Source organism: Chrysemys picta, chromosome 2, assembly GCF_011386835.1.
Source record: "Chrysemys picta bellii isolate R12L10 chromosome 2, ASM1138683v2, whole genome shotgun sequence".
Lineage (NCBI taxonomy): Eukaryota > Metazoa > Chordata > Testudines > Emydidae > Chrysemys > Chrysemys picta.
Genome location: NC_088792.1, coordinates 75,829,169 through 75,844,777, shown reverse-complemented (window position 1 = coordinate 75,844,777; position 15,609 = coordinate 75,829,169). Strand labels below are relative to the sequence as shown.

Here is a 15,609-nt window from a genome sequence, read left to right as displayed (position 1 = left end):
GCTATTTTCATTGTCTTTGGGGAACATGAAGTTTTTCACTTGCTGTGGCCCATGCAGTACAAGGAAGTCCCTCAGGCTACTGCTCAAGTGGGTCCACAGTCCTGGATCATCTAGACGTAAGGAACTAAACTCAGCAGCAGCTGTTTCTTGCGCCTCCACTACACTCTTCTCTGATCTACACTTTTCTTCTCTGATCTACACTTTTCTTCAGGAATGTGCATGGTTACATCCATTTGAGATGGAGATATGGATGCAGCAGTAGCTGCCAGGTCACCTGCACTCTGACTAACTGGAAGATCAGGCATCTCCTCACCACTCACATCCTCACTGGGGCTGGAAGGCTCACCATGAACATTTGTCTGTATGTTTTCTCAGGAGAGCTCCTTCCTGCTTAGAGGAAAAGCTTCCTTTGCTTTCTTTCTTTCTTTTTTTTTTCCCCCTGAATGCTGCCCCAGAGGGGTGTTTTCTTCTTTCACTGATGACTGCTGTTCTGTGCCAGCTATAGTGGCTCTCAACACTCAATTGAAGGGGACAAATAAGCAGGCTGGTAGCAGGGCCTGAGTGAGGGAAGATATCAACGTCTTAAGGGCCTAGCTGGCTCCTACTACTTCAGTTGACTGCCTGTTCTCCTGAAGTGGGTTCAGGAAAGCAGCAGGAAACAGGAAGTTCCTTGAAAAGCTGGTGTTAAATCAGTCCAAGCTCCTGGGGGTGCTAGAGAGGTACGTAAGAGGCTCCTCCTCTCTCTCCCTGCAGCTCCTGCTGCTTTCTGTTATTCCCTCTCACCTTTTCTCCTGCCTGCTGGTTATGTCTCTTGTGCCCTCCTTCCTCCAGCACAGCACTCCACCATCTCTGTGCATCTAGAGCAGAGAGAATACATATGCACCAGCAGCAGACACAATTTTCTACACTCTGGGTCCTAGTGGCACCCCCCGCCCCCCAGTCTGGCACCTGAGGCGGCCGCCTCAGTTCGCCTCATGGTAAGGCCAGCCCTGCCGAAATGGCTTAGTACTTTCTATGTAGAAAGCCAGTGACATCTGATGTCTAGCGAGTGGAGCCTTTGTTCTTCTCTGTTGATGTGGTTTTGGATAGAAGACCAGTAGGAAGATATTCTGGCTTATATGGAACTGTGAAACCACCTTTGGAAGGAAAGCTGGATGAGGACGCAATTGGACCTTGTCCTTGAAGGATACCATGGTTCTGGAGAATATGGTGGTTCTGAAGTCTTGGGAGATCTTACAACGCTCCTGCACGTGAGCTTCTCCCAGGCACTTAAGGCAGCTGGAATGGGGGGTTGCTCACAGGCATAGGCTTATGGCATGAGGCACAAGGCTTAATAGCTAGAGACCAATGCATGGTCCAGTACTGGGCAGAGACTAACCCTGCTTACCAGGGTTTCACTAAGCTAACTAACTACTAAGATCAAGAAATAATTATATACAATGAAGGTTGGAAAAATCCACTGAGAGGGTAATTGTAGAACACAAGGATGAAATAGTTCCAGTGACCATAATGGGTGGTAAGAAGGAACTGAGGGGGGCTGCAGGTTGGCATGACCCTTATACCAGTGCAACTCCAGTGGGCAACAGAGCCAACCCGACGAATACCACTGAGGGAAAACCTTCTAGCAGTGGTGCTTGGGGCAAGCACATACCTCCTTTGGAATGAACATAAGCAAGCACTTGAAGAGCCAAAGCTTTCAAGTATAGCAAAGAGACACTAATGAAAAGGACCTTCTCCTGGCTGATGTTTCTTACTGTTTTGGGCAGCAAAGGAAATGGAGGGAAGGCATAAAGTAGCTCTGCTACCTATCAATGGGAGAATGCTCCCTTGTTCTTGTGTGTGCAGAAAACACCTCTGGACTTCAGTATTTTTCTAGTATTTACACGTCCACAGAACACCAAGAAAATATGGCACCAATGCAAGCCTTTTTGTGGCTAAGTGCAACTGAAGAATCCAAGACATTGCAATGTTTTGTTGAAGTAGGTTCCATGGACTTTGATGTCACATCTAACTGTCAACTGAACATTAGATGTGCTTTGACAAATCAGGATATGGTTAGTGCTGCAGTTTTCAGATTTCTCAGAAACAGTCATTATTCTTGGCTCTGGGGAAGTTTCCCAGTTAGCAAGAAATTTCTGAATGTAGAGTTAACATTTTCCATCATAAGGAAAGTGCACTGATGTTCTAAAGAGCTCTCCAGTGCTCCCCTTTCAACTGCAATGTTTGGATCTCCTTGAATTCAGAACTGGCTTGAAGGACCAGTCCAGCCCCGCCTCTTAAGGTTAAGGCTTTAGAAACAAAATCTTGCCTCCTGGGAAGAAAATAACTGTCCTAAAGTCTTGTTCAAGGCTTTCTGCATAAACTGTACCTTATTGGCTAGTAGTTTTGGGAAAGATCTGAAAAATGACATCTTGAGCAGCTCTACCATTAGTATACTCCCCTTTGCCCCAAAAGAAGAAATTGCCTATACTCAAGAAGAGAGAAAAACTACCCAAAAGAAAAAAAATAGTAATATAGCCTTGGAGACTGCTCAAATGAAGCTCTTTCACAGAATAAAATATTTTTTAATTAACTACATAGTTTACACACAAGGAAATAATGATAAAAGAACTGTAAAGTCTGGAAAAATATTTAAAAGTTGAGAAAAACATTTTCTTAAAGGCAATACTGGAATTCCAAAATGGAATTCTTCACAAGTTGGGTAGAAAGAAAACTGATGTTAACCAGCGTATCTCGCCAATGAATAAATGTGTGTCCTCAAGTGGTGAGACAGCTTACCATTTTTAAAACTTTATGCAATGGAGCAGTTAGATCTGTCATATATACTATGTGCAGAGAACCTAAATTGGGGATCAATGGAAAACTATTTGTAATCTAGGAATGGAAGATGCCTGATTTAAATCATGAGTATGTGTTACATTAGTGTATTTATGAATACCAGTGGTACTTTATGTATGTTTAATTTTCTGCTTCAAAAATTGCTAATGAAGTGCTTTAGTACAAGCATCTGTTAGCTCACACTAGTTAAACTGCCAATTTTCATTCAATATCAAATTCTGGAGAGCAATCTAACAGCAGCAAAGGCATGGAGTGTTCAAGATATTATATTAAGATCTGAAGAGACATATTTGCAGAAATATCAAAAAACCCACTATGGATTCCAAATACTGATGAGAATAGAGATTCACTAACTGTAGGCCTAAACTTGGCTCAGGAGTCTACAACTGTCTGGTTTTGGAGCCATGAAGGATAATACAGACTACATCTCCTCAACAATTTAGTGCCATTTAACTCCACACTCTGCCCAAGGATTAAGTCCATGATTACACATCCAAGCTGCCATAAATAGCAGTTAAGAAGCTGGTGAATGATTTTAGGGATCCTGATGCTACAGAGGCATCTTGATATTATGGCATGGATACAGTATAAAGATCTATGTAGTGATAGATTGGGGTAATCAGTGGCTCCGCAACAGTCCAGTAGGGGAGAAATGGAGTGAGTGATAGCTGAGGAGAATCTGAATGATCAGCATAGGTACTCTGGTGGGCTGTGCCTGAAACAGCTATCAGTGAGGGAGAGGGCAGAACCACTGAGCAAAAGATTCTCCCTTTCCCATTGTGATTTGTGGGAGTAAGAAGAAATTTCAAGAGAGTGCTCCAACATCCTCTGCAAAGAGACTCATTGGATCCCATTTCCGTGTTTTCTCTTTCCCTCCACTGAAATCACAATCCCTGGGAGATGAGGACAGGATACAAAAAGAGGGATGCACAAGCTTTCTGCCCCCTCCCCAACAGCTCTACGATTGCACTATCCCATCATGTACAGAGCCACAGCATCCTCAGGATTGGTCAGCCAAGAGCAGAACAAGGGTCTTCTCGGTCTTGGGATCTCACAGTAAAGTAGGTAAGTGATAAACTGAAGACTGTGCTTGATGAGATGATTAACATGATAAAAGGGAATAAGCAGCATGATCATTAAATTTTCAAGAAATCAACCATTTTTAATAAGACCAGTGTTCAATCTGAAAACTTTCTCATGCCAAGGATTAGTGGCTCTCAGGCTGAAAAGCACTTGGGAGGATCTTTGAACTGAGAGTGTTTTTTTTCTCACTCACAATTTTTCTTTGGAAAAAATTTTAATCAGATAATTGTTTTATTACCAATAGTCAAATTATCAGTCACATCAAAAAAGATGGAAAATGTATTGCAAGAAATTTTAAGACAATTTCCCCTACAATGAACACTTTGGATTGCAGCCTGAACTTTCTCAAGGTTTTTTAAAAGTTGCTGAAAATCATCTGACAAGCTTTATAATTAAACGGCAAAAAAAAATAAAAAAAAAATAAAAAATTCAAACATAGTATATAACACTGCCTTCCAAAATTTGTCATGGTTCACAGATCCATATACATTTTAAAATCTTGGGGACATATTTTTTCTTACAATTTCCCAGCTGGGATACAGTTTCCAGGAATAATTTCCCAGTTCTAGGAACTAAAATATGACATACATTATAAAGATTAAATTAAAGACCATGAGAATGTCAGAGTTGTGAACTGGAAAGAGTTCTGAGTCTTGTGGTAAAACACTTCAAGTAACCTTACTTATTGGCATGATATATTTGTGAGAAAGACACAGCAAAGCTCAATTCTTATGATTTAAATGTGTCTTCAGAGCTTGTTCAAAATTAATCCAATTTTTGAGTACCTTTGCTAAAGGATCTGCTAGTAAGTAGCAAGCTCTAAATTTCTAACATAATTTTGAGCAGGTAAAATTAAGCAATAGTAATAATAATAAAACCTTACACTTACAGCATCTTTCCTTTCAGGATTTCAAACTACTTCAAACATTTTGATTAAGCTTCACAATGCCCTTGCATGAGAAGTATAGTAATAATTATCATCCCATTTTACAGATGAGGAAAACAGACACAAAGAAGCTAATGGCTTGCCAAAAACCCAAACCAAACCAAAATAAACATCCTGACAAAAATACCTTTGCACATGTACTGGTGCAAGAAGAAAAAATGATTCAGTTTTTATATTTTTATTAAACTATTTAACAGAACATTTTCAAGAGTTTATGAACTTTATAGAAAGTTTTTTAAATGTCAGGTATATAATTCAAAACTTCTAAGTGAATGCTAACAGACCTTTATTTACCAATAGTTAGGTTTCTGAGTTGATTTGACTATTCTGTTTTATAATAAATACTTTTAAATATTAGATGGACAATGCCAAAGTTAATATTATGAACATAAATAAGATGAAATTGACAGTGTTCTATCTTACATTTGAAACATCTCTTATATCAAGTTAATTTTTTCAAATGAATATTTTAAAACAATCAAAAGTAATAGGAATATTACTTTATAACAACATTTCTGGGAACAATCATATGGATCAAAATGTCAAGAGTTCTTTACTTTTTTACACCCCCAATAACTTCAGATTAATATTTTCAGATGGAAACTCACTTAAATTATAAGTTTACTCAGTATTTAGTTTTTGTTAATGTATCTTTTGTGGTAGCAATAGTAGAACAATATCACTTTGAAGTAAAATGAGTAAGCTGTTTCTATTTCTCAGTTCTCATTGATACTACTTGCATTTCTAAATATCATTGATAATTAGAAATTAATATAACTGGCATTTGTTTACTTTTCTTTATATACCTCTTGAATTTATTTAATCAAGCTGGTAAATCCATGCATGTAAATTCATGTGACCTTAATGTCATTAGACTGACTAAAAAGCTCATGAAAAAGTTAGGAATTTGCACTTATTTCAGTCATTATGACATCTTGATTTTTCCTATCTCCAGTCATATCTGTGGACCACAGAAGATTCCTTAAGAAAACAAAGTATTAAGAAGAGTCTCAATTTTAAATTCAACATGGAAGTGTGTGTTCCTGGTGTATTTAAAGATAAAGTCTCTCCAGATGAGATGAGCGATGGCTTCTTCCATGAATCTCTGGGGATTTTTTGGAATGAAGGATTAGATAAATCAAGTATTTATGATGTTTTAGGTTTGTAGAGCAAACCTCTTCTCAATATTTCTATGACCCAATTATTTGAGGTAGTGGATGTTCCTCTGAGAAGAGTAGACGTCTGCCTCCTAGGAACTGATGGTGTCAGATTAAAGGCCAGAGTCATATGGTCCTTTGCTTGTTACAGGCAGCCACGGAGGTGCAGTTTCTTCTGGAGATGCTACACTAGTTGGCTTTCTTCCATCTTCCGCAAGTCTAGTTGCCTTTTCTGTTATAACTACCAAAAGATTGTTGAAATCTTTAACAGATCATACAAATTTTTCTCTGCTACTTGGGCAAGGGGGGGGTTTCTTTTTTCCCCCACTATTACTTTAACACAGTTGTAAAAGTGTTAAACTGTGTCAACACTAGGTGTTAAGTGTTTCAAATCATGTTAGCCAACTCAATTTAGGTAACAACTTAAAAAACAAAACATTTTTCCTAATCTAAACAAAGCTGTAGTCCTATCCAAATAAAAAATGAATATCCTCTTACATCTAGTTTTACCCAGATAAGATTTTTTTTTTAAAAAGAACACAGATTAGATGAAATCAAGATCAGCCATTAAAGCATGCAACTCACTCACTCATTGCAGATGTACTTGTGATTAAAAATTAGGTCTTTAATAACATGTGAAACAAAGAGCACATTCCCAAGATTTGAGAAGGAGAGTCTATCAACTTTACAGTACCAAAGTAAAGTCCTATGATTGAACGGGTTCTATGACTAGGAGGGAGATATTAGAACATACGAATGGCCATAGTGGGTCAAACCAATGGTCGATCTAGCCCAGTATCCTGTCTTCCAACAGTGGCCAATGCCAGATGCATCAAAGGAAATAAGCAGGGTGATTATCAAGTGATCCATCCCCTATCGTCCAGTCCCAGCATCTGGCAGTCAGAGGCTTATTAATATTATTAATTCCTTTCAGAAATCTTGTGATGGGGAAATAACTGACATGAGAAACCCTTCACTGGCAGAGGATATGTTGAGATGTCACCAAGAGATGTCAGCAAGGAAAAGCTGAGATATTTTAAATGCAATAAATACTCAAAATAAGTTATATGGATGCTGCAAGAGGAGATGGACTGTTTTCTTCTACCCACAGAGGAAAATCCTTTTCTACTTCCAAATGTAACATTTCAGAGTAAATAGATTTCTACATAGTAGCAGAATCTCCTACACTTCCACAGCACATGAGGGCAGATGTACTCATTGTCCTGTGAACCAAAGCATAAGGTGAAGCAACTCTGGATTAGGATGCAAGATGAGTCTTCTTGAAAGAGAAAATCAGTTAATACCATTTGAAGAAATGGAGACTCCTCTGAGAGATCTTCATCTCTGCACGAATATTGTTTGGCCCCTGCTGCAGCAGCCAGTACGACTTGGACTATGTTTTGTTACATTCTTCTGATTACTCATTGGATCAATGAAATCAGTGAGAAGATGTATAGAATTCCTTTGTTCCAATCCAACAGAAATGCATCTGTGATCAAATCTCCATCCACCCCTGCTCTGAAGCAAAACGAAGGATATGTCTCTTCCCATTGAGCAGCAGTACAGTCTATGGACAAATGACCCTGTAGCGGGGTGGTTACCCCTCTCCTGCCTGGAAGGGTTTAAAACAGCCCTGGCAGATGGCTGGGGCAAAGGGAAAAGCTACTGGGCTGATTGGGGAAGTAGCCACAGCTGGGCCACGCCCCAATCAGGCCCCAGCTGGCCTGTATAAGAGAGGTTCGGAGCCAGGAGCTCAGCAGTCTCTCTCTGCACTCAGAGAGAGAAGGGCCTGGCTGCAGGGAAGCAGAGACAGAGTACCTGAGTGGAGCAGGGCTGGGGAAAGGCTGAGGAGCTGGGAAGCTCCAACCTGGATAGCCCCAGGCTGTGGCCTAGTAGGAGGCCAAGGGGTACCGGGGGTTGCAGAGGGCAGCCCAGAGCTAGGCCAAGGCAGCAGGTCCAAATCCAACCTCGCCGATGATGAGTGGCCTATACTGCAGTCTGCCCCAGGGAGCGGGGGCTAGTTGGTGACTGGCAGTGGCCTTATTCTGAGGCAAGGTAGGGATAGTGGGTGGGGGTTCCCCAGGGAGGTAAGATCCTAGTACTGAGGGGTGTACTGCCAGGGGGCAGCACCCCAGATACAAGGGCACCAGGGTCCGGGAGGGACACGGGGGCCAGAGGACAGGCGGATCACCGGCCTGCAGGGGGTGCTCCAGGACGCTGGAAGAGCTAATTCCCGAGACGACCAGTAGGAGGCGCCGCAGGGGTGAGTCCGCTCCTCTACAGACCCCAATTTTTGAACAGCAGCTCCACCATGGTCTTTCCAGTGACAACTTTTGTTGTCTCTGAATCCTGAACCTGCTAGCAAATGTTCTGTGTGTCAGATGTAGAGGTATCAGGTGTACTTCAGGAGCCAGGCACCAGTCTCACAGGGCCACTGGCTGCTGACAGTTGAGTAAGAATGTCCTTTTTTGTTGATATAACACATAGCTACCATATTGCTCTTAGCACTTGAATAATATAGCTTTTGGCCAACTGCAGGAAATATATATATGTTAGAGCCCACGTATAACTGAGTTCCAGAACACTTATATTGAGCTTCATAGTCCACAAGGGGGTAGAATAATGTGATATATCAACCTCCTGAAGGTGAGCTCTCCAGTCTGTGATGATCACAACAGTTGAGAATGAAAATTGAAATGAACTCCTGCAAAACAGTGTCTGGGAATTCTCACTAGCAGAGAATCCTGAAGACTTTTGGAAACATGCTCCGGAAACCTCCCATGTAGTTCATGTTTGGAGTTAATTTTGCTGCCAATCAGTGCTGTACCCGCTTCATTCACAGATAAGCATAAAGTGACAAATGGAAGAGCCCAGGAGACCTAAAGCCTCAGGTGAATTATCGCTGCTTTTGTAGGGTTGCTTAATAAATTTCTCTGAAAAAGACGGTTACTCACCTTTGTAACTGTTCTTCGAGATGTGTTGCTCATATCCATTCCAATTAGGTGTGCGTGCACAATCGTTGGAAGATTTTTACCCTAGCAACATTCGGCGGGTCAGCTGAGGCGCCCCCTGGAGTGGCGCCCTTATGACGCCGGATATATGGCTCTTCCGACACAGCACCCCCTCAGTTCCTTCTTGCCGGCTACTCTGACAGAGGGGAAGGAGGGCGGGTTTGGAATGGATATAAGCAACACATCTCAAAGAACGAAGCGACCACTCGTGAGCCAGGAAGGACCTGCTGAGGCGATCTGCCAAGGTGTTTTGGACTCCCGGGAGAAACAACACCACCAGGTCGATCGAGTGGGCTATGCAGAATTCCCACAGGCAAATGGCTTCCTGAAAGAGGGGGGATGATCGCGCTCCTCCTTGCTTGTTGATGTAAAACATGGCCGTTGTGTTGTCTGTGAAGACTGTGACACAACGGCCCTGAAGGTGTTCATGGAACACCTGACATGCCAGGCGTACTGCTCTCAGTTCCCGTATGTTGATGTGCAGGGTTCTCTCTTGTGCGAACCAAAGGCCCTGTGTGCGAAGGTCCGCAAGGTGAGCGCCCCAGCCCAGAGATGATGTGTCCGTGGTTAGGACTAGGGAGGGCTGTGGGGCATGGAATGGCATCCCCCACATACAAAGTTGGGGTTCAGCCACCAAGCCAGGGAGGTTACGACTTCCGTCGGTACCGTGAGCACTGTGTCTAAATGGTCTTGGCCTGGATGGTACACTGATGAGAGCCAGGCCTGAAGTCGACGGAGGCATAGTCTGGCATGTCTGGTCACGAAGGTGCAAGACGCCATGTGTCCCAGTAGACCGAGGCACGTGCGTGCTGTCAAGGTCGGGAAGCTTCAGAGGCCATGGATAATGCTCGCCGTGGACTGGAAGCGGGCATGCGATAGGCACGCCCGGGCAAGATTTGAATCCAGGACTGCTCCGATGAAGTCTATTCTTTGGGTCGGCTGCAAAGTGGACTTTTCGACATTGAGCAGCAGGCCCAGCTATCTGAACAAGCTCATGGTGAACCGAACATGAGATTGCACCTGGAGCTCGGTGTGACCCCGAATGAGCCAGTCATCGAGGTACGGAAACAGTTGGATCCAATGTCGACGGAGCGAGGCAGCTACAAGAGCCATACACTTTGTAAATACCCTTGGTGCCGTGGATAGGCCGAAGGGAAGGACAGTAAACTGGAAGTGTCGTTGATTGACCACAAAGTGAAGGAAGCACCTGTGCGGCAGGTAAATCGCTATGTGGAAGTACTCGTCCTTCATGTTGAGGGCAGCGTACCAGTCTCCAGGATCCAGGGAAGGGATAATGGTCCCCAAGGAAACCATGCGGAACTTCAACTTTACCATGAATTTGTTGAGTCTGCGCAGATGACCTCTTGAGGTCCCTTCCAACTCTGATATTCTATGATTCTATGATTCTATGACTAATGGGTCCTGGGCAAGTCTTGCTGGAGGGAGGGGTCCAGCTGCCCTAGGTCCTCCATGCTAGGGGCATGGGCCTGAGGTGCGGGTAGGGCTGTTGCCTCTGAGCCCCCTGGGGAGCGGGGCAACTGACAGTGGCCTCCAGGACCCGGGGTTCCAAGTGGGCAGAACGAGAAGCTCCCGATGGGACACCTTGGGCCTGATGGTATGCCCAAGGGGTCCAAAAGGACCATTGTGGGGGTTCCTGAACAGGATCCTGCCCCTCGTCGTGCCATTGGCTAGCTCTGTCCGCGTCTTGGTCATGGACGCGGCAGCCACTCTCCACTTGGGATGACCTCGAGTTGGGGCGGGAAGGCCAAGGTGGAGCCGATCGGTCATGCTGGGTTGCACTGTCATGAGTTGTTGGCCCGCGCCGCAGAGATGGAGATCGGCACCGTGGTCTCGAGCGGTACTGCAACCTGGACTGGGACCAATGGTCGTATCGGTGCCAGGAGGCAGATCTGGACCTTGATAAAGATCTACGGGCGGAGCGGCGCCAGGAACGACTCTGAGGAGACCTGCACCGGGATCGGTGCCGGGAGCTGGACTGGTACCAACCGTACTGGGAAGGAGATCTTCTCAAGGCGGAGCAGCGCCGCGAGTACGACCGGCGCCGAGATGGTGATCAGTGCCGGGACTGCGAGTGGTGCCGTGGAGACCAGCGCCTGGATCAGGACCGTGACCTGGACTGGGACCCTGGTGTCGACCCTTCTCGCTCTGTGATGGAGGGCGCATCATGGAGAGCTTCCCTATTGATGGGACAGCCCGCACCAGCGGTAGCAAAGGTTGTGATGGTCCCAGCCCGGTGAGCACAATCAGGTCGCGAGCAGTGGAGAAAGTCTCCGGGGTGGAAGACAGGCCCAACTCAACCACGGTGCGCACCGGGGGGCTTATGTGCACTGGACTCAACGGCGCTTGCGGCGCCGGAATCAACTGTGCTGGAGTTGGAGCCTTTGCTGGGCAGTCCGGCACGGGACGCTGCTCCAAGGGGGGCACAGGCGGTGCCGGCAACTGTACAAGAGCAGCAGGTTGTTTGTGCTGCTTCTTGGCTCCCGGAGACAGCAAGCGGTGCTGCACTGATAGTGGTGACGGAGATGTCCGGTGCTGGGAGTCTTTGCCGGTGCCGGGTCAATCCAGTGCCGGAGGCGCGCTTCGGACCGATGGCACCAGGTCTCGGCGTGGGGCTGAGGACATCGGGCTAAGTGCCGCTTCCATGAGGAGCTGCTTCAAACGAAAGTCCCACTCCTTTTTTGTCCGAGGCTTGAATGCCTTACAAATGCAGCACTTATCTGATTGATGGGATTCCCCCAGGCACTTCAGACATGAGTCGTGGGAGTCTCCCGTAGGCATTGGCTTGAGGCAGGCCGAGCAGGGTTTGAAACCCGGAGACCTAGGCATGAGCCCGGGTACTGGGAAGGAGGGAAGGGGAGAAGCCCCTTATCTCCAATTACTATATACACTAACTACAAAAACTACTATTAACTTCAACTAGCTAACAACTACACTATAACAACTGTCTACAGGTATAAACGAGCAAAGAGCTTGGGAAGTGGAGATCAGCTATGACGCGCTCCACAGTTCCAACAACTGTCGCGGGCGGTAAGAAGGAACTGAGGGGGCGCTGGGTCGGCAAGGGCATATATCCGGCGCCATAAGGGCGCCACTCCAGGGGGCGCCTCAGCCGACCCACCGAGTGTTGCTAGGGTAAAAATCTTCCAACAATCGTGCACGCGGCACGCGCACACCTAATTAGAATCGATATGAGCAAGCACTCGAAGAACTCTCTGCTACAAGATGTGCCTTGGCCTAACGAGTTCAGGATAGCCACTATGAAGGAGATTTGTTGGTCTTGTACAAGTGTGGACGTATCCCAATTTATCAGGAGGGATAGCTCAGTGATTTGAGCATTGGTCTGCTAAACCCAGGGTTGTGAGCTCAATCCTTGAGGGGAGCCATTTGGGGATTTAGTTGGTCCTGCTTTGAGCAGGGGGTTGGACTAGATGACCTCCTGAGGTCCCTTCCAACCTTGATATTCTATGATCAAGAGACTTAAAAATTGAAACTGTATGTCCTTTATGTTGGACTTCTACATACAGGAATATCTTGATGCTTGAGACGCGTTGTGACCATTGTTAGGCCCTTGGTAAATACTGCTGATGTGGTAGAAAGGACAAAGGACAGCATCTTGATAATGGCTGTCCACACACACAAAAACAGAAGTATTTTCTGAAAGCCATTCTGATAACTATGTTAAAGTAGAAATCCTTTAAAATGGAGAGTCCTGCTCCAGTCTGGAGAGCATTGCATGGGAAGGGACTAAAGCCTTGCTGCCGGTGTCAATATGCTAGAGTTTAATTTTCTGAGTAAGCTGTTCAGTTTCCAGGGGACAAATGCAATCTCTTTGTCTAGAGAAGTCTGAAAATAGAGAAGGTACACTCTGTGGTGCAAGGACACCACATGGCAAATGAGCTATTTGACAGTTTACTTAAGAGGAATATCTAATTTACAAAGTGGATAATCAAGATTAATTCTTAAATTACATACATGCAGAAGTGAGGCCTTTTTTTCCAGAGACGTGTAAAAAAAGAGGAGCTTTACAGTAAGCTTATGAAATGTTTAAAAGACAAGTCTAGATTTACTGACTCATCAAAAACTTACCTTTCTAAAGGCTAATTCCAGTTTGTTTTAAGGTCATTTCTTAATTTCTTTCAAAGTTTGAACTGATAAGTATGTATGTGTATTATATTAATTATTGACTATTTTAGTTCCAGCTAATTAAACATGACTTCTCACAAAGATTTGGAGAAAATGAGCCAAAACCAGTTAGAAGATATGACTAATTAGTTAAACAAAAGTAGGATGGTAGTTCTGAACCCATCATGTGTTATCCAATTCTGTAAAGGAGATAGATGTAATTTTATTATATGTCTTCCAGAAGAAAACATGTATCAATGAGGGTTGAAGAGACAGTGAACAATGGAAAAATGTTTCAAACCTACGGATAATAAATAAAATACACTTCCTCTTCTTTAATTCAGATCAAGATATAGCCATTGTACATTCAGAACACCAAATTAAGGCAGTGGGCCAAATTCACTTCTGATTTACCCAGGTTTATGCTAACATAAACAAGTCTGCAGGGCCACCACATATGAAGTACCAAGAGGAAGTTGCAGCTGCAATCTCATCTCTGCCAGGTGACCACAGACAATCAATACAACCTCCAAAATGGCATCTTTGCCTAAAGGGAAGCATGGCTAGGACAGATACGAAACATGTTGACAAGGCTATTATGATGACTTCTCTTGGCAACAGCAAGAGTATATTATTCCACTGGGCATTTTACATGTGGAAAAGATGCAGGTTTGGAATAGCCTTGAGTGAGGCAGTTTTATGGCAAATATTTGTGACTACATTTTTTTCTAGTTCACATTGACAGTAAATGCACATTGAGGTTTTTGTTTTCTAGGCTCGTTTTTAAAAATACAGCAAAAACAGAATAATTGGAAATAACTTAGAAACAGGTGGTTTTAAGTATCAGAGGGGTAGCCGTGTTAGTCTGAATCTGTAAAAAGCAACAGAGGGTCCTGTGGCACCTTTGAGACTAACAGAAGTACTGGGAGCATAAGCTTTCGTGGGTAAGAACCTCACTTCTTCAGATGCAAGGTGGTTTTAAGTTTGTTAAATCAGTAATTACTATTGTGCTTTTGAGGTTGCCTGCGACTAAGTGTATAGTGCCAAAAAAAAAAAATTTGTAAGAAAAAAGTGGAATACTCTGTATGAAAGTTGTAAAACTGGTTACACTCCTTAATGTCTTTCTGCATGAGGCTATTACTATAAGTTTACATTCTCTGAAATATAAATTGCTATAGGGAACAGAAATGTGTTTTTAAATGCAACTGCATAGTCTTATCTTATCTGAATTTTACATCCATCAGAATCAAAAATAATTTTATTAGCTGACTTTCAAATTTCACATCCTTAATTTCTTAAAAGTGAACCCAAGATTCCAAACAGTTAACACAATGTTATTTGTAGCTATTATACCTAAACAAATATTCTATTATTGATTCAGATCATATAGCAATTTTCATTCACTTTAATAGTAAATATATGAAGTAAATTATTTTAGAATATTTAACATGCATACACATAAAATGTCAGCATTATAAAATGTAAATATATTATTCTACCTACCTTAATTGAGCTAGGGTAACGGCTAATATATTTCACAGCAACCCAACCTCTGGAATGGGGATCACCTAAGAATTCTACATGATTGCTTTTAACATATCCATCCAAGTCATATGTCACATATTGTCCATTAAGAGGATCAGGACAAAGTATGCCAGGCCATCTTCAAAAAATAATTTGAGACACTTAGAAATGTATATTTTAAAACAACAAGCAATATCAATACCTCAGTTACCACCAAATATTTAAGTTTCTTCCTATCTGCAATACCTAAAGTGTCTAGCATATTTTAGTGCTCTATAAATAATAAATATAATAGTAACAATAGTTTTGTCACAAAGGTCAGAAAAACCCATACATGCCAATATCTGGTGATTCTAAAGACGGTTAATCAGGAAAAAAGCAACAGAGAGTCCTGTGGCACCTTTAAGGCTAACAGATGTATTGGAGCATAAGCTTTCATGGGTGAATGCCCACTTTATCGGATGCATGTAATGGAAATTTCCAGGGGCAGGTATAAACATGCAGGCAAGAATCAGTCTGGAGATAATGAGGTTAGTTCAATCAGGGAGGGTGAGGTCCTCTGCTAGCAGTTGAAGTGTGAACACCAAGGGAGGAGAAACTGCTTCTGTAGTTGGCTAGCCATTCACAGTCTTTGTTTAATCCTGATCTGATGGTGTCAAATTTGCAAATGAACTGAAGCTCAGCAGTTTCTCTTTGGAGTCTGGTCCTGAAGTTTTTTTTGCTGTAAGATGGCTACCTTTACATCTGCTATTGTGTGGCCAGAGAGGTTGAAGTGTTCTCCTACAGGTTTTTGTGTATTGCCATTCCTGATATCTGACTTGTGTCCATTTATCCTTTTACGTAGTGACCGTCCAGTTTGGCCAATGTACATAGCAGAGGGGCATTGCTGGCACATGCTGGCATATAT

At 43.4% G+C, this 15,609-nt stretch overlaps 1 protein-coding gene across 1 annotated transcript in view; it reads right to left on the bottom strand.

Moving 5' to 3' along the window:
• Positions 1-15,609, bottom strand: part of ZCWPW2 (zinc finger CW-type and PWWP domain containing 2) — an 84,300-nt gene that overhangs the window by 49,044 nt on the left and 19,647 nt on the right. Inside the window, exon 2 of the mRNA XM_042840433.2 lies at positions 14,682-14,841. Coding sequence (XP_042696367.2) covers positions 14,682-14,841 — 160 coding nt within the window. The remainder of the gene's footprint in view (positions 1-14,681; positions 14,842-15,609) is intronic.